General features: G+C 50.2%; 1 protein-coding gene and 1 pseudogene across 6 annotated transcripts in view; one reads left to right on the top strand and one right to left on the bottom strand.

Annotated features, from left to right (window-relative positions):
• Nucleotides 1–17,994, top strand: part of Cry2 (cryptochrome circadian regulator 2) — a 33,284-nt gene extending 15,290 nt beyond the window's left edge. For 2 of the 6 annotated variants that reach the window (XM_075961462.1, XM_075961466.1), the window contains 7 exons: nt 3,557–3,697; nt 6,990–7,301; nt 7,504–7,655; nt 7,770–7,972; nt 8,155–8,247; nt 9,098–9,239; nt 15,955–17,994. In XM_075961462.1, the coding sequence (XP_075817577.1) occupies nt 3,557–3,697; nt 6,990–7,301; nt 7,504–7,655; nt 7,770–7,972; nt 8,155–8,247; nt 9,098–9,237 (1,041 nt within the window). In that variant the 3' untranslated portion in view covers nt 9,238–9,239; nt 15,955–17,994. Of the gene's footprint in view, nt 1–3,556; nt 3,698–6,989; nt 7,302–7,503; nt 7,656–7,769; nt 7,973–8,154; nt 8,248–9,097; nt 9,260–15,954 lie in introns of all 6 variants that reach the window. The other 4 variants (XM_075961460.1, XM_075961464.1, XM_075961463.1 and 1 more) reach the window with 3 other exon arrangements.
• LOC142843672 (small nuclear ribonucleoprotein Sm D2 pseudogene) lies at nt 6,183–6,682 on the bottom strand (annotated as a pseudogene).
• Nucleotides 17,995–18,546: the final 552 nt, after the last annotated feature.

The raw sequence follows: 18,546 nt of genomic DNA, 5'->3' as shown, positions 1-18,546 counted from the left end.
TCATGTGTGTTTATGCACCATATGTATCTTGTGCCCACAGAATCTGGAAGAGGGCATTAGATCCCCTAGAACTAGAGTTACAGATAGCTTTGAGCTACTATGTGGGCTCTGGAGTCTCTGAAAGAGTAGCAAGTGCTCTTAAAGGCTGAGCTCCAGTATTCTGATTATTAAGTGAAAAGAGATAGTAGAATTAGAGTGCCACCATTTTGCAGCCTCTGTGATGACACATGCATTAATATCCACGGCCACTGTCAGAGAGACAGGCAAGCACCTTCACAAAGGATCACAGCCAAGTTCAGTCTAGTCTCTGGTACCAGCCAAGTTGTAGGCGGTGCACAGGGCAGACTGTACCATGGGTATGTAGGCATCAGAATCACACAAGTGCAGCTCCTGTGTCCTTCCACAGAAACATCAACAGGACAAGGAAGGGGTAGCAGAGAGTATATGCTTCAAAAAAACTTTGATGTGACTACTTTTTAAATGGCTGAGACTGAGCTACAGGGCCGACGGATGCACAGATGGGTGAGAGACAGTGGCTGCTTAAAAACCCAAGAATAAGCCGGGCGGTGGTGGCACACGCCTTTAATCCCAGCACTTGGGAGGCAGAGGCAGGTGGATCTCTGTGAGTTCGAGACCAGCCTGGTCTACAAGAGCTAGTTCCAGGACAGGCTCCAAAACCACAGAGAAACCCTGTCTCGAAAAACCAAAAAAAAAAAAAAAAAAAAAAAAAAAAAAAAAAAACAAGAATAAAACTGCTCCAAGCACACTTTGCAAAAGTAGAAAAACGTAAACATCTCAAAAATGTAGGAAGTAATAATTATAAAAGCTGGGGCAGGGGGAGGAGCCCAGCTTTCTGGGTGACTAACAAGGTCCTGTTTCCAGAACTTTGCTGGTGATTACTTGGATGCTTGTTTTAAAAGAATTCACGAAGCCACATGTTTGTGTGGGTCTCTCTGTGTTTTATTTAAAATAAAAAGATTGAGGGCTGGAGAAGTGGCTTGGGGTGGGAGGGTTTGTTTCATAAGCAGGAGGACGGAGCTCAGACCCCAGTACCCACATGCACAGCTGCTCACGTGGTCTAATGTAGGTGGAAAATTAACTTCTGCCAGAACAAGAAGAAAGAAAAGCTGATTGTGACCTCACACGCCTGTAACTCCAGTTACAGGGAAGATCGCTGGGACGGTCTAACCACCAGTCTAGCCCCCTTCCAATAAGAACCCACACAAACAAGCTCCAAGTCCAGTGAGAGTGCCTGTCTCACTGAACTACATTAGAGAACAGTGGAGGAAGACTCCCAGCATCTCCTCTAGCCTCCACACCTGATACGGTACACGGATATACAGGCACACACACACACACACACAAAATAAACAAATGAAAATTTTGATAGGGGTTGAAGCTGCAGGATCAGGGGACTGGTAGATGCACTGGCAGAAGAATCCCATTTCTGTTAAAAGACACTTAAGCAGCCTAGTGAAATGCTGGGGACAATAGGCACCAGACGGGAACCACATCTGCCACTGCTGATGACAGCCAAGTGTTTGAGGAACAGGCAAGGAGAGGCCAGAGAAACCTGGGCTGCTTCGGAGCTGTGTGCCCTTCTCAGTCCTCTGAGCAGCGCCGGCACCATCCCCAGTGTGGACAGTGCCCTGGAGGAGCTTGTCTTCAGTCTAGATTTGATCTTAGCAGTGGTGAACGGAAAGAGGACACATCTGAGAAGTCTGGGTGGAACAGTACCAGGACCTGAAGAAGGGTAACGAGTAGGTCTGTTCTTGAGTAGTGAGGTGGATAAAGTTGCTTCCTCTGCAAAGAGTCCCGTGCAAGTGTGAACTTAAGGAAAAGAGCGAGTTCTGCACAAGGCAGCGGTGGAACCAGCTGGGCTACAGCTGTAGACCTGTGCCAGCTAAGAGATCGGCCTAGGGGCAAAGGCGGACCCCAAGCTGTGACACTGAGGGATGTAGAAGAGATGGACTAACAGAGTAAGTACCTAGAGTGGCTGGCAGCTAGCCAGGTGAAAGCACGGAGTCATGATAGACTGTTGATTGGAAGGCAGAGGTGGGGAGTGAGCAGCAGGATGTGGGAGAGCAGTGCCTGAGCACTCAGAGTGTGGGAGTGGTTGGAGGCTGGTCAGGAGGAGTATCAGGAGGCGTAACAGGAGGCGGCTGGAAAGTGCAGGTGGGGATGGGGTAGTGGAGATGGGTTGACTGTGGAAGAAAGGACCTGGTGCAAGAGGCCCATGGCTATCACAAGTACTCTGCTTTGTTGGTTGTTTGTTTGCTTTTCAGAGAAGAAATGAGGTCATTATTTCACATTCTTGGCACGGAAATTGTGGGGGAGAGTGTCTGGTCCCAAAAAAACCCAGGACAAGCCTCAGTCAGAACCTGTGGCTCCTCCTAACACTTCTCACCCCGCCCCCTACCCTAAACCTCTCCAGCCCAGGGGCTGGGCTTCCCTTCCCCCAGCTTCTGATTTCTTTATAATCCAGTCTGTTTGCCCTCTCTTCTCTCTCTTTTTCTCTCTTGCTCTCCCTTCCTCTCTCCTCTCATGGCCCTGTTGAGTCTGTACCCTTCTAGGTGCCTCTGACTGAACTCTCCCTCATGTCTACAGTACAATCCTCCTCCTCCTCACCTGTACCTTGGAGCAGTCCTGCCCTCATTTTCCTTCAGAGAGGAAGAGGGTGCCTGACAATTGAGGTGTTTCCTCACCTGGCTGAGGACGGGTGAGGTTTTTCATAAGCTGCTCCTGCCTGCTTGCCGTAGGAGGGAAGGGCACCTGAAGGCTGCTAGGGGGTATTGGAGTGGTCAGGAAGGAAAGCTATCAGGAGCAGAGAGATCTACTATCTACCTGGAGACTGTGGTCTAAAGTGAGACTCCCAGGCTCTCTTGTGGGTCACTAATCCCAAGAGAGTCACAGTTTGGGTTTTGTTTGTTTGTTTGTTTTGAGCCTGGTTACTCTGTTTGTAGAAGATAATAGCAGAATACTCCAATATTGTTAAGGTCTAGTGAGAATCCTCCTGGAAAAGGAGAGCAGTGTGCTAGGGGCTGTGGATGAGGAAAACAAGACCAGTAACGTTAGACAGGAGGCCCCAGAAGTGAACGGCTCTGTTGGTCTCCGGAAATGGGTTGGGAGTTTCCTATTTTCCTGGCTGTTTGACAATGGTGAAAAGCCTGGGTGCCCTGGACTCAGCAATGGCAGCGTCTCTTCAGGGACTGAGCTAGGAACTGTTTTCTGAAAAGCAGATGCCTTTCCCCCTTCTGTATAATTGCATAGTTTGTTCCAGGCTTTCAGCATTCTTCCCTACTTACTTAATCCCCAGAGACAGTAAGTGTTCTTATTTAGTAGCTAAGTAGTAAATAAGTCATTCAGTCATCCCACAGACGAACATTGAAGTCAGGGCAGGAACATGGACGGCTCTCCTTTCTAGGTCCCTAGGCAGGAGAGTGGAATACGTGCAGTGCTCAAAGCCTGGCTCCAGAGCCTTTGTTCTTTGACCTCAGGTGAAGAATCCTCACTCTTTAAGACCTAGGTCTTTCCTCTGTCCCTCTCTCTTCTGCAGGCCTGGGTTGCCAACTATGAGAGACCTCGGATGAATGCCAACTCCCTGCTGGCCAGCCCCACAGGCCTCAGCCCCTACCTGCGCTTCGGATGCCTCTCCTGCCGCCTCTTCTACTACCGCCTGTGGGACTTGTATAAGAAGGTGAGGTGCAGTGAGCTTGCACAGTCCCCCAGGCACAACACTCACTGCCAGTCACCCCAGAAAGGGCCCTTTGGGGCTGGGCTGTGAGAGCCAGAGAAGTTGGAGGTGGTTGATTTCCAAGAGGTGACAGCTAAGCTGAGTCACTGATGTAAATGAACCCAGATTCTCCTTTGGTTCTGAGGAAAAGACAGAAAACTGGCCTCAGGGAGGGGTTTTAGAAGCTGATAGTGAAGGCTGGGACCTCTGGGTGGAAGTGAGCTCTGAGGCCAGAAGCAGATCTAAGCAAAAGGGCACGTGTGCCCTGAGGCTGGCAGCAGAGTGTAAAGGAAGTCCAGGAGTGGCTGCTGTCAGTCTGTAGTGGAGGGCTGGCCTTGAGAGGGCTGCAGGTAGGACCTGTTAATGCACTCCACAGAGAGGCTCCTCAGAGGCTCCACAGGTCTTACTGTGCCTCTGTGTTTTAGTGTGACTTTGCCCAGACAGCATGGCTTCATGGAGCAGAGTTTGGCAGTTTGGTGGGTAAGTCATCAGGGAGGAGAAATCATTGTTTGTGTAGTCCAGTCTAATCCTTTCATGTCTCTAACTCTTGCTTATACATTATTTAACCAAAATCCAGACTTGGTACTTATTAATTTTTTTCAATTGAAAACAGATTTTTTTTTCATATAGTGTATTCTGGTTACAGTTTCCTATCCTCCATTTCCATCTAGATCCTCCCCACTTCCCTACCCACTCAAATCCACACTTGTTCTTTCTCTTTCATTAGAATACAAACAGGCATCTAAAAATAAGATAAAAATAAACCTGAATAAACAAAACAAATGAATGGGTGGGGGTGGGGCAAAGAGAAAGTCCAAGAAACACATATTAACACAGAGACATACATTCATGCACACAGAAATCCCATAAAAACACAAAACCAGAAACCATAATATATAAGCAAAAGATCTGTAAGGTTAAATTTGAAAAAAGAAATGCCCAGTCAAAGCATTATGAGACCAAAAAAACCAAAACAGAGCACCCTCCTAAAACCATCGACTCATCCACTGCTGGGGATGGGGCCTGCCCTTAAGTATGATTTGTATATCCCGTGAGACCCCATTGGAGAAAACTGTTTTTCCCTTGTGAGTGATTATCAATTAGAGGTAACTTCTGGGGTGGGGTGAGGGCTTGTGTCTACTTCCTCTCTCAGAGCTGGGACCACATGCAGTGCAGACTCCTGCAGGCCCTGTGCATGCTGCCACAGTCTCTGTGAGTTCATACGTGCTTCAATCCTGTTGTGTCCAGAAGGCTTTGTTCCCTTGGTGTCCCCCACCCCACTGGCTCTTAAACCCTTTTTACCTTCTCTTTCCAAGCCCTGATGAGAGATTTGATGGAGACGTCCTATTTAGGACTGAGTGTCTGAGGTCTCACTCCGCACACCGTCCAGCTGTGGGTCTCTGTATTAGTTCTGAGTGTCTGAGGTCTCACTCCGCACACCGTCCAGCTGTGGGTCTCTGTATTAGTTCTGAGTGTCTGAGGTCTCACTCCGCACACCGTCCAGCTGTGGGTCTCTGTATTAGTTCTGAGTGTCTGAGGTCTCACTCCGCACACCGTCCAGCTGTGGGTCTCTGTATTAGTTCTGAGTGTCTGAGGTCTCACTCCACACACCGTCCAGCTGTGGGTCTCTGTATTAGTTCTGAGTGTCTGAGGTCTCACTCCGCACACCGTCCAGCTATGGGTCTCTGTATTAGTTCTGAGTGTCTGAGGTCTCACTCCACACACCGTCCAGCTATGGGTCTCTGTATTAGTTCTGAGTGTCTGAGGTCTCACTCCACACACTGTCCAGCTGTGGGTCTCTGTATTAGCTCCCAGCTACTGCAGGAGGCAGCTCCTCGGATGATGGCTGAGTGAGACACTGACCTATGAGTATGGCAGAGTGCTGTTAGGAGGCATTTTATTGCTGTGTCCCTTTGGTTTTCCCCTAGATCTATGACCTATCCACCAAGGTTATTGGCCACCTGGGCAGTGTCAGGGATGAGTTCCATCTCATGGGGTGGGTTTCTTTTTTTTTTATTTATTTATTATGAATACAATATTCTGTTTGTTTGTATGCTAGCAGACCAGAAGAGGGCACCAGGCCCCATTGCAGATGGTTGTGAGCCACCATGTGGTTGCTGGGAATTGAACTCAGGACCTTTGGAAGAGCAGGCAATGCTCTTAACCTCTGAGCTATCTCTCCAGCCCCCTGGGGTGGGTTTCTTAAATCCAGTCATCAGACAGTGGTTGGTTGCTTCCACAATGTTTGTGCCTCTGTTGTACCAGAGTATGGTGCAGGCAAGTCACCATTATACATCAGAGGGTTTGCAGCTGGGATGGTGTTTACCGTTCTCTGGTAGCACACAGAGTACCTTCCAGTACCACGAACACTAGAGGTGAAGGCTCTAGGTAGGTACCAGTTCAACTTCTCTGGGTTCAGTGATACTTAGGTGTTTAGACCACATTTTTTTTTGAAAACAAAACAAAAAACAGGGTTTTATTTCCATCCCATTGGGCAGGGCTTGGCAGGGCAGGGAGCAGGCTCTCATGGAAGAAAGAGGCCTCTACTCTACTTGCCGGCGATGAGCGGGTTCCGTAGCACCACAATGACTGAGTCCCCGCGCAGGAACATCTTGGAGATGTAGCGGTCCTTGTTGACAGGCTTGGACTTCTTCTTGCCCTTGCCGCTCTTGGGGACCTCAGTCCACATCTCCTTCACATTCTCCAGCACCATGTTGCAGTGCTTGTCAAAGGCCTTCACCCACCCAAGGAGCTTCTTGTTGTTGCGACAGATAATGAGCACTTGTGTGTTGTTCTTGACCGACTGCGTGAGCACCGAGAGGGGGCCTGTGTTGAATTCCTCCTCCTCCCGCTTCTGCAGCTCCTCTGGGGTCATCTCACTCTTGGGTTTATTGAGGAGACTCATGGTAGAGGTTTTGCTTGCAGATCACTCCCGCCGGCAGCGCATTGCTCAGGTCTCTAGACCACATTTTTTAATTGATGATGTATAAAATCCCTTCAGCCTTCTAGAAGATAGAGCCACAGAATCCTGAGTGGTCTTGAAGGGTTTGGTTCCCGTAGCATCATTTTCTCACTGCTGGCCATCTGAAGCCAGTCTTGGTGCTCAGAGCAGGGCCTGCATGTCACACACTATGAGCCTTGTGATCCTGGTCCCTCTGCACACATAGGGGATTGTTCTGTGCAGGAGCCCTGAGCATCACAGTGCTGAGAACCAGGCAGGTGCTCACCTTTGTGTGCAATGCCCACCCCCCCTCAGGTGAAGAAGAACAGCACGCCCCCCCTCTCCTTGTTTGGACAACTCCTGTGGCGAGAGTTTTTCTACACAGCGGCCACCAATAACCCCAGGTTTGACCGAATGGAGGGGAACCCCATCTGTATCCAGATCCCCTGGGACCGCAACCCTGAAGCCCTGGCCAAGTGGGCTGAGGGCAAGACAGGCTTCCCTTGGATTGACGCCATCATGACCCAACTGAGGCAGGAGGGCTGGATCCACCACCTGGCCCGGCACGCCGTGGCCTGCTTCCTCACCCGCGGGGACCTCTGGGTCAGCTGGGAGAGCGGGGTCCGGGTGAGTGCAAGCTGGCCTGTACCCTGTGACCAGGCCAGCCAAGGTCAGCCCCCTTCTAGGCTGGGGACTGGGGTGGGATCCCTGGGTCTAGGAGATCCCTTCCATGTGCTCAGCAGAAGAACTTTGCTCCTTGGGGTATTACAGTGACTTGGAAAGAACCAGAGCGTCAGGTCTCCAAGGAGGCTGGTTGTCCCCTATCTAGGTATTTGATGAGCTGCTCTTGGATGCAGATTTCAGCGTAAACGCAGGCAGCTGGATGTGGCTGTCCTGCAGCGCTTTCTTCCAACAGTTCTTCCATTGCTACTGCCCTGTGGGTTTCGGCCGACGCACAGACCCCAGTGGGGACTACATTCGGTGAGGATGCAAGCCAGACTGTCTGGCTTTGAACCACTGTGCCCTCCTCTGGTACTCTGAACCCTTTTTAAGAAGAGCCACAGTGTGCTGACACATCACCCGTATGTGTTTCAGGCGATACCTGCCCAAATTGAAAGGGTTCCCCTCTCGCTACATCTATGAGCCCTGGAATGCCCCTGAGTCGGTTCAGAAGGCCGCCAAGTGCATCATTGGCGTAGACTACCCGCGACCTATCGTCAACCATGCTGAGACAAGTCGGCTCAACATTGAGCGCATGAAGCAGATCTACCAGCAGCTGTCACGATACCGGGGACTCTGTAAGGAGCTCCTGCCCCACTGACATCTCGCTCACCCTGGGGAGGACACTGCAGGCTACGCCAGACTGGGCAGCTTGGGGTGCTGGGAAAAGGTGGAGGCTGTGCCCTGGTCCTGCCCTCCTGGCCCCTCTGTTTCTCATGACCTATAGCTCTCTTAATCTGACTGTCCCTTTGTCTCCAAGGTCTTCTAGCATCTGTCCCTTCCTGTGTGGAAGACCTCAGTCACCCAGTGGCAGATCCCAGCTCTAGCCAGGCTGGGAGTATCAGCAACACAGGTGAGTTATTACACTGGCCTCTCGCCTCTCTGGCCTTCTATGAGCTGTGCCACCGCTTCAGTCATTCAGGGCTAAGGCCAAAATGAGCATATGCCTGATGAAGCTTTTATTCCCCCAGGGCATGCTGTAAGACAATCAAATATGAGCATTCAGATAAGAATTTTGGAGGGCATTGGATGGCTTGGTGTGGGGCTAAGAATAGGGTATCTTTAGGACCACTTTAAATAGGAGCTGCCGAGGGCACCTCTGTAAGTATTGTTTAGCAATGTCCTGATAAGAACTAGGGAAGGAAACAGCAAGAAGAGTCCCAGATGCAGGAGCAAGCAGAGCCCACTCTAGGAACAGAAGGAAGCCAGAGCATGCGGCAAGTGGAGCAGAGCACTCATATTCCCCATCCTCTGACTTCCTGCACTGAGGGGAGTCAGCAGAACAGGGCACGGTCCCACTGGGCTTCTAAAAGTGCCCGCGACATAAACAGTGGACAGGAGGAGCAGGGAGAGAGTGAGGGTGCTGGTCGACTTGGTGATGCTCCATATGCGGAAGTGGCCAGAACTCCGGGATTTTCCCAGGGCTGCAAAGGGAATGCCTCACCTTCAGAGCAAGAGCAGCAGATATGCCGCATCAGTCTCTGGCCTGGAGCCAGGGACTTGAGACCAGGAGCCAGGGACTTGAGACCAGAAGTTGGCCCTGCTGCCAGCAGGCCAGGCCATGCCCTCCTCACGCAGCTCCCAAGTGAGGTCACTGCTGAAAAGGAGGCCAGGGCAGGGCTCCCTGTATCTAAAAAGCAGGCATTGCATAGCATGACACCCTTGTGATGTGGAACTATACTTGTCTCTGTGGTTCTTCACAGGCCCCAGACCCATAGCCAGTGGCCCAGCCTCCCCTAAACGCAAGCTGGAAGCAGCTGAGCAGCCTCCCGGTGAAGAATTGAGCAAGCGGGCTAGGGTGACAGAGATGCCTGCCCAAGAGCCACCAAGCAAGGACGCCTGAGAGTGAGTCCTTGCAGAAGGAGGTAACATGATTTAGGAAGCTGTTGCTTGCCAACTGGAGGTTCAAACAGCAAATCAGATTAAGGAGTAGGATTTCTGCTCAAAATCCCACCGGTCTGACTTTCATAACTTCTAAACCAGTGGTTCTCTTCTCAGCCTTCTTAATGCTGCAGCCCCTTTAATAACCCTCAAGGTGTGGTGACCCCCCCATCATAAAATTGTTTTCATTGCTACTTCATAACTGTAATTTTGCTACTGTTATGAATTGTAATATAAATATCTGATATGCAGGATGTCTGATATGTGACCCCAAGGCAGTCGAGACCTACAGGTTGAGAACCATTGTTTGAGATAGAGCCTCACTGTGTGGCTGAGGCCAATCTTGAACTTGTAGCAATCCTCCTGCCTTATCCTCTTGAGTGCCAGAATTTCAGATGTGAGCCAGCATGTCCAGTTTACTTCATAAAATCTAAAGAAAGGGGGGCTGGAGAGATGGCTCAGCGGCTAAGAGCATTACCTGCTCTTCCAAAGGTCCTGAGTTCAATTCCCAGCAACCACATGGTGGCTCACCACCATCTGTAATAAGGTCTGGTGCCCTCTTCTGGCCTGCAGGCATACACACAAACAGAATGTTATATATGTAATAAATAAATAAGTATTTAAAAAAAATCTAAAGAAAGATTATTATTTTTTAAGTAAAGAAGATTTTATTTTAGAAGAAAGAAATTTAAAAGTTTAAGTCCTTTGTTTTCTGACTAGTGGAAAAGAAAGGGGGTTTAGCTTTGTTCTGTTTGTTTGCTTGCCTTTTCTACCTGCTCATGAGTCAACTCTGATACCCAGATGTGAAGCTGGCAGGTGGAGGCTGTGTTCTGTAGTCAGGCCAGATGAGGGCAACACTGAGCTTCAGACGCCAGGAAAGAGCTCAGCCCTGGAAGGACCAGAGGGCCCAGCTGTCTCTCTGCTTCTGCTTACAGGGTCTCTGGTCTTTTCACAGACTTCGTAGCTTTGCACATCCCAGTCAGGGCTCACATCAGACAGAATACAAACAGATTTGCCCCCTCCTTGTTCCTCCTTCCCCAAGGCAGGAAAGGCTTTTATGCCAATATTGGAGAAATGTAGCTTGCCACCCCCCTTAGTCATTATGTCAGACTATTCCGTACATCTGCATCAATAGGTTGGAGGGGCTTTTCACTCTAGAGCTATCTGGTTCTTTTTCTGGTCCTAATCACTTCAAGGCCTCTCTGGGTCTGTCTGTGTGGGGTGTCTCTCTCAATTTGTGTGCTCAGTGAGATGGCAGGCACTTGGTGCCTTTTCCTTCTAGACATTGCGAGGAGGACAGGCTGTGCTGCCTTGTCCCTGAAAGAGCTGGCCACTATAGATGCCATACTGTCTGTGGTGTGCTGCTAAGCATAGCATGCTATGGCTAATGAACTTGCTTCGTTAATGCCCTGATTTTGAGGAAAGATTAACAAATAGAAAGGTTAGGTGTGTGTGTCAAGACTACACAGTAAACTGATGACATACGGCACAACATGGGCTTGTTGTGTGCAGATATATGGGGAGAGTGCATGTAAAGTCATATTAGTGTGGAATACAGCCAAAGCAACTTAGGAAAGGAAGAATAAAACAGTACACACCTTCAGCTTATGAAGGTGGGTTGTGTGATCAAGGAACGTGAACCTGAGAAGAACTGGATTCAAGGGTGTTTTGAACACCAGAAACATCAACGTTTGCCCGATCTTGTACACATGACTTACTCTCTCGGAAGGTGGTTGCTGTTCCCGAGAGTAAGCACAGGTGTTGGTCAGTCACAAACGTGTGGAAGTGGGGATGCAGGTTGAGCATCCCGTAATCCAAGCACCGAGATCCAAAAACTGTGGCATCCTAAACTGTCTGAGTGTCAGCAGTGGAGTCTATGCAGATATTCCTAAGTTCAGAAAGTCAGATAATGGACATTCAGCTTGTGATACTAAGCCTCCTGCTCGGCTAAAACAGATAGGAACATTTTTCTTACATTCCAGGGGGCTCAAAGGTGAGGCTTATGGTTTGTGGTCTGGCAGGTGGAAGATGGCTGTTCCAGCTCAGCCGTCAGTGCCTCTTCAAGGTGGGGACAGGACAACAGGGGTGGCTGTGCTCACTTACTCAGTTAACAAACATTCATGTTCCCACAGTGGACCCTAGATTCGGGCCATGTTGTGAACTGGACTGGCAGCCCCACCTCCACCTTGGGAGATGCTGGTAGGAGGAGACAGTGAAGCAGAGGTGTTTTAGTAAGGGGCCATAAGTATTAAACAGAAAAGATTTCCTGCCTGAGAAGAAAGAAAGGAAGGCAGGGACACGAAGGGGTTGCTGTGCTGTAAGGATCACTGGCTTAGACTGTGTCTAGAACAGGCCTGTGGCGGAGGCCCGCGCGGGGGCACAGTTAGCTAGGAAGTATGGATCATGGTGGGCATCAGCAGTGTCACACAGTGTGTGGGCCTCACAGCCTGGGCTAGCTCAGAAGTACTGGAGCATGGTACTCCCTGCTGGGATGGGCATTATTGGGATTATTGTCTGTGCAGTCTGATGTCCTGGAAGCAGAGGGGCCCCTCGAGGGAGTTCTGGGAGAGAAGCCTCCTATGGAATAGGATGATCTACTGCATCTAGAGGAGAACTGAACACTGGATGGGGCCCTAACAGAGAATCAGGTGAAGTTATATCAGCCATGCAGAGTGCCTGTCTTGCCCTGTAGTTTGGGTACCCATGTATCACCTATTGAGATCTCGGGGGCTGTTTTTAACGACTTAGCAAAGCTCTTGAAGGTGGAAAGGAGCCAGGAAGTCAGAGGATGTGACAGGAACAGACGTCTTTCCAAGGCAGAGTGGGAGCGCCATGTTTTTTGGAAACCCCGAAAGAAAAGTGCCTCCTGTGTGCAGGCTAGGGCATCTAGGCCTCATCTGTTGTATTAGGCGCTCTAGAGGAACAGAACCTACAGAATGTTCGTGCTTACAAAAGAAAGTATTAGATTGTCTTCACAGTGGGCTAGGTATTCCAACAATGGCCATCTGCACACTGAAGAGGCTAAGAACCCAGGAACTGCAGAGTCTGCAAGGCTGGTGCTGAAGGCCAGAGGGACTCATGGACAGCCACTGCTCTGCAGTGTGAGTTGGAAGGTTGAAAGGGTTCTCATGTCAAAGAAGGGCAGCAGCAGCCGGATAGATGCGCTAACAGCAAGGAGTGCAGTGCAGGCAGGCAGACAGGAATGGGCTGCTGCTACCAGGGGCTGCCCTGGGAAAGGTGACAACCAAGATTAACCCTCACAGCTGTGAAATGCTTGGTAGCTCTTGTCACCTGCCCTACTGCTGGGACACACAAATCAGGATATCAGGGGGAAATCAAACCCTTTGTGTAAAAGGTCTAACTGTGAGTGGAGCACACCGGGGAGAGGCGGGCACACTGCTGCCTTTGCATGTGCTTCCAGGTGACTTCTAATCAGCTGACTGGTGGGCACAGTGAGGAGGCTGCAGGTGCAGCCAGAGTTGTGTGGATGGGAAGATGTACCCCTTCCTGACCATTTTAGTCACATGTCTTGGGCTGCAGGCCAAGGCCTGAGTAATCATTCCCTGCTTTTAGTCTCTTAGCTCTGCGCTATTGGCATTGTGACCTTGCTGTCTCATGAGAAGTCATTACAATTTAAGTCAGTATGTAGAAAAACATCTCTAAGATCATTGGGTTCCATGCTTTCCTCAAACCCATGCCAACCGAATGTTCTACACTTAGTTTTTACAATGTTCACTAAACTGAACAAAGAAAATAGTGAGCTTCCAAATAGCAGTCATGTCAGCGGGTTACATGACTCCAGCTGCTGACACAGGGTTGGCTCCATCACCGTCCAGTTCTGCACTGGCTTCCCCTTTCATCAGTGATCTTTTACAGTGGACTGCACATGGGCTTCCCCCTCCAGCTCTGCACAGTACTCTAGTGAGCACCCCGTGCAGAGAGGGCCAGCCAAGGAGCCCTTCCCTCACTGGCCTGTGCTTTGTTAGTACTGAGGTTTCACTGCCTAGACCCCAACTTCCAGAATCCCCGTTTTTACTCCGATACTTGTGCAACTGATGTAGGTCAGGTGTGTCACTACAGCCTATCCAGTGTGGAGATGGAGGTAGTCTAGCCCTCCAGAGAGCCTGGCTCTTCTTCCCAGGCCTGTGTTCCTGGTGAGACAATGTTCAGGTGTTTCTAAGCTCTGGTTCTTACCTCCTGACATGGAAATGAGCCATAAGAAAGGAGCTGAGTGTGTTCCATAGATGATCAATGTCGGTGGAGCTAGGTTTAAATTGATCTCAGGAATGCATAATGTGTACATGTGTTAGAACAGCACAGGGTAAACTAGGCCTAGTCATGCCTGCCTGGAATCCCAGCACTCAGTACATGTGTTAGAACAGCACAGGGTAAACTAGGCCTAGTCATGCCTGCCTGGAATCCCAGCACTCAGTACATGTGTTAGAACTCAGTACATGTGTTAGAACAGCACAGGGTAAACTAGGCCTAGTCATGCCTGCCTGGAATCCCAGCACTCAGTACATGTGTTAGAACTCAGTACATGTGTTAGAACAGCACAGGGTAAACTAGGCCTAGTCATGCCTGCCTGGAATCCCAGCACTCAGTACATGTGTTAGAACTCAGTACATGTGTTAGAACAGCACAGGGTAAACTAGGCCTAGTCATGCCTGCCTGGAATCCCAGCACTCAGAAGACTAAGGAAGGAGGATCAACAGCTCAAGGTTCTTAGTTACATAGCAAATTCAAGGCCGGCCTGATGATGTGAAATCTTCTGTCTATGAAGTGAAGAGGGAAGGGGCAAAATAGTTTTTAAAAATCACATGACGTGCCATTATGCATCACTTAAAATGAATTTAAATTTTAAAAAGATATGTCCATAGTTCCGTGAACCCCAAGAATTGAGAGCAAAAGAAACAAAATGGAGATGGCACTGGAGTTGGTGTTTCAGGGGGAAGCTCATCTCAGGTTTAACAGCAGGCTTGCTCTGCTTGGAAACTGTACTTAGAAGTGTGTCCATAAACACAGTGCAGCTAACGGAAGAGCATGGCTGCCGGCTGCAGCATGTTCTCCAGGGGAGGTGGATGGCTGCCTGCTGCAGCATGTTCTCCAGGGGAGGTGGATGGCTGGCTGCTGCAGCATGTTCTCCAGGGGAGGTGGATGGCTGGCTGCAGTTACACTTGGTTTAAAGGGCGAGGCCCCGGGAACTGCCCCACATGTATCCACTTCTGCCCAGCTTCTCTAATCTAGAGAGTACGACTGAGTGTCACTCTCCAGACGCAGGCGGCTTCCGATGGAGTGTGCAGCCCTAAAAGGGCTGCCTGAGCTCTGAACCCCCAAAGTCCTAACGCCTAGGAAGTGGAAGCAGGAAGATCAGAGTCCAGGCTGCCTCAATTGCATAAGATAAATACTCAGAATAGGCTGGAATGTGCTAAAAGGCCGAGTTTAGATTCATGTCTGCAAATGTGTCTGACTTTTAAGAGTGTGTTTGCTCATCTCTAACACCTTCCATTTTATTTTGTGTCGGTATCAATCTCCATGCCAATGTGTTGAATTTCTTTCTTTTTACATCTTAAAAAAGTCTTGGTGAGGAATAATACAAAGTTCGCTTACTAGTTAAAATCCAAACAACAGGAGTTGGAGGGAGATGCCCAGAAAAGCCTCGGCTGCTCTTGTAGAGAACCCAGGGTTTGATTCCCAGCACCCAAATGGTGACTCAAAACCGTCTGTGACTCCAGCTCCAGGGATCCAGGTACTCACGTGGTGCACAGACGTAGATGCAGGCAGAATTTGTATATCCCGAGAGCCTGGGGATTCCTGTCTTGGCACCTTGTGGTTCAGTTTCTCATTTATGAAAATGGAAGTGTAGCAGCTTGTCTTGGCCTGTGAGGGTCTGTGAGGCCCTCAGAGCAAAGCACCACAGAAGCAAATCCTTGGTTCTGGAGTCAGGAGTTCAAGGTCATGGTCTCTGTTTTTTCTGGGTCAAAGTTCCTTTTCCATTTTAGGTCACCCTGGTCATCTCATTTTTACCTAAAGAGAGTCACAACCTAAGGTGCTGGGAGTCAGGACCTGAGCCATATAAATGCCACTGCATCAGCCTGTTGATGCAGACAGCCCAGTAATTACAGTGGTGTTTCTCTCTGCCCTACATCCAGAATGTTCCAGATCTTTAAAATGAGCCATCGCCTGTCCCTATTCCTTTCTTCTTCACCCATTCCCCCACCATTATAGCCCTGTGCCAGGTTCTGTGATTGGTGTGTGGAAATTTGACTTGCTGTTTCTAAACCCAGTCATTGCCTTATTCTTCAGAAGGTACTAGAACCAGGAAACTTCTCACACAGCTACTTTTCCTGGCCCCCCGTCTTTGAAGCAGCGGCTATACTTGTCATTTGTGAACAAGTATCCTTCACGGTGTCCAGTAGTGGCCATGTAGCCCTGTCCTCTGCTGCTCTCATCCCTGGTAAAGGGTGTGCAGGGAACAGTAGTGCTGGGCTTAGAGACCCAGTATTCAGCTACCCCATGGTTGCTCAGCAACAGCCTGGCCCTAGGGACGGCCCAAGCAGCGTGTTCACTGAGTTGTCCCACTCGCAGTCTGGGAATCCCCAGGGAAGCAGCCAGAGGAGCGGTGCCTGGCGACTAAGCAGCCTCCTGAGCACCCTCCACGTGTGTTTTTCTCTTTCAGCTAGAGAGTCATCGCTCCATGACAAAGCCCGGGTACCTGAACTGCCACGGCCTACAGAGAACCCAGTCACCAACAGACAGCGGACGAGTGTATGTGTGTGTGCAAAGGAGGCGTGGTGTGCCGTTTGCGTGTGCATGCATCTGTTTACACTCTCGTGATCCTGAATGTTGCCTCAGCTGAAAGACTCTGGATCATCCTTGTCACCGGAGCTGCTTCCTCATCTCCAGACACAGGACTAGAAACCACAGCAGTGACCTTCAGCCCAGATCTGTTCCTGGGAGCCCCCTTTCTTGTTTCAGTAGAAAGTGGTGGTAGGACCCTAGCTGGAATTCTGGTCTCTGCCTCCCCAGACTCTCTTTCCCCTCAGATAGCTGGAGGACCACATTTTTTGACGTTCACCTAAAGTTTGAGGTTCCAGAGGTAGCCAGAGTCCTGCTGGCTTAGATCCCACCTTGTGACACTAGACCTGAGCAAGCTGGAGCAGATGCTTCTCCTTCAGACATACCTAGCCTGACCAGCCTTTTAAATCCCATGCATATCTGTCTGTGTAGGACCTTCTAGAAGCCAGGTGAGGACTAGACTCCAGTCCTCTGTTCTTTCCCTAGCCACTAGGGCCCAGCCTCGGACTGCCAGGAGCTGAAGACAGGCCAGGGTCAGGGCTGGTGGAGGAAACCAGGTCCCATGGCTTAAAGGCCACAGCTCCTCTGGCCACATTCCCAGGCATATGCTCTAGCAAGTACTGCTGCTACCCAGCCAGGCAAGCTGGCCAGTCTATGTTCTGCAGGCTTCCAGGGCCTACCCTGGACTAGTCAGCTCTTCAGGACTGGGCTTCAAGAGACTTAGAGGGACCTCATGAGGGCTGGAGCACTACATGGGCAGTTGGTAAAAGGTCAAATAGAGATAATACCTAGCACACCATCCCCTTTCTCAGAGTGGCATTGGAAGGTTTGGCCCAGAGAAGCCAGGCCTATGTTCCAGGGGAGCCTCCTCTCCCTATGTATGTACTGCCCTACATACTCACACTTCTGACCTCCTGGGAATGCTGTTGGGTCATGTGGAGAAAGCAGTTATGAAAAGAAGGATTGTGGGTAACTGAGCAAGTCTTCCTTCCACTTCCACCCCCGTGGCCTGCACATGAGCCACAGTGTATGCGTGTGGAGTGAGTGTGTGTGTGTGTGTGTGTGTGTGTGTGTGTGTGCCTGTTTGAATTTTTGTTCTCACATGTAACATTAAGCTGGCCTCTGTGCCCTTTCCTCTCTACCTCCCCTGTGACCTTGCCGAGCCTCAGAGTTGTTGATGCCCTTGGCCCTGGCCTTCACTGTGTCAGACCAGAACCTGGGGCCAGGCTCCCCTCTCCTCCAGCTGTCCGCTGTCCAGCACATCTGACAGGCTTCTTTTTGAGATGACCTCAGGTTTTCTCAGCAGAGAGCTGCCTTTAGTTCATCATTCTGACTATAAACAACCCATGCGCGAGTGGAGAAACAGCACAGGAGATGTGTATTTAGAGCCCTGGGGTTTGGCCTCCCTGCTCCTGAGCCCCAGGCTCAGAGGAAAGGGCCAAGGGATCTTGCTGGAGGGAAGTAGAGTGAGCCTGGAGAGCTGGTCTGAGAGGGTCGAAAACTAGGTCTGGGTCCAGGATTCATTTTGCAACATTTTCAGCTATGGGGACAGAGTACCCTCTGCTCTTTTAAGGATGGCTTTCTTCTCAAGGTACAAGTTGACAGGATCACCTGCCCCTCCACTGCCTTGACATGCTAGCCCATTTTCAGGATAGCTTTCCAATGAAGGAAGCAGACCTCCCACTCCAGAGCTACAGGATGGAGTGGCCTGGAGCCCCGGGGTGACTCCATGCCTAGCCTGAGTGGCTCTGAGGCTGTCACAGAGCCGTGCCCCATGTTCTCCTGTGACCTAGAATGGGGAAGAGATGGTCACAGGCAAGAAGCACTTTATAGTGTTCCCTGTTGTTGGGAAGGTTGTGTGTCTCCCACAGTTTGTTTGTGAATATTCCCGTTTTATAAATGTCTGATCCTGTCCGAGAAAGCTGTGTTGTGTAGTCGATCTTGTGGGAGGTCTGGGACCTGCGGCTACTGAGGTTGAACCTGGTAAAGCTTTAAGCTGGTTTTCTTGGAGTCCAGTCTCTCTTTCCCTTTGGACAGAGGAGGCCGTGTAAGCTACTGTAGCAGGCTGGCAGCAGCCCTCGACCTTGGTCAGAATCAGGTAGCTGAAACAATACAGGGCATGAGGCAGGTTCCTGAACGTCACCTCACACTGGCCCAGCATCTATTCTTTATGATATTCTAAGAAGGTGTATGTGTCCTCTGGACACAGTTATGGAAGCCAAGGCCTGGATGCTGGCTCTGTCTTGCACTATCTGGCCAGAGTGCTGTGCACATGGGTATTCCTGGTAGGGGAGGAGCTCAGGCAAATCCAGAGAAAACCACAGTCTGCTCTACAGATGGGAGAGGGGCTTTACCAGTACTCCTCTCATTCCTGGCTCTGCCTCCAGTGCCCGCTGGCCTGCTCCTACCCAGTCCAGGGCTGGCCTCGCTCTCTGGGCTTCTCATGTAGCTCTGACTCGGCTGGAGAAGCTGA

This window comes from Microtus pennsylvanicus, chromosome 2 (assembly GCF_037038515.1).
Source record: "Microtus pennsylvanicus isolate mMicPen1 chromosome 2, mMicPen1.hap1, whole genome shotgun sequence".
NCBI lineage: Eukaryota > Metazoa > Chordata > Mammalia > Rodentia > Cricetidae > Microtus > Microtus pennsylvanicus.
The sequence above is the reverse complement of the archived record's forward strand: the minus strand, read 5'-3'. Positions and strand labels throughout refer to the sequence as shown.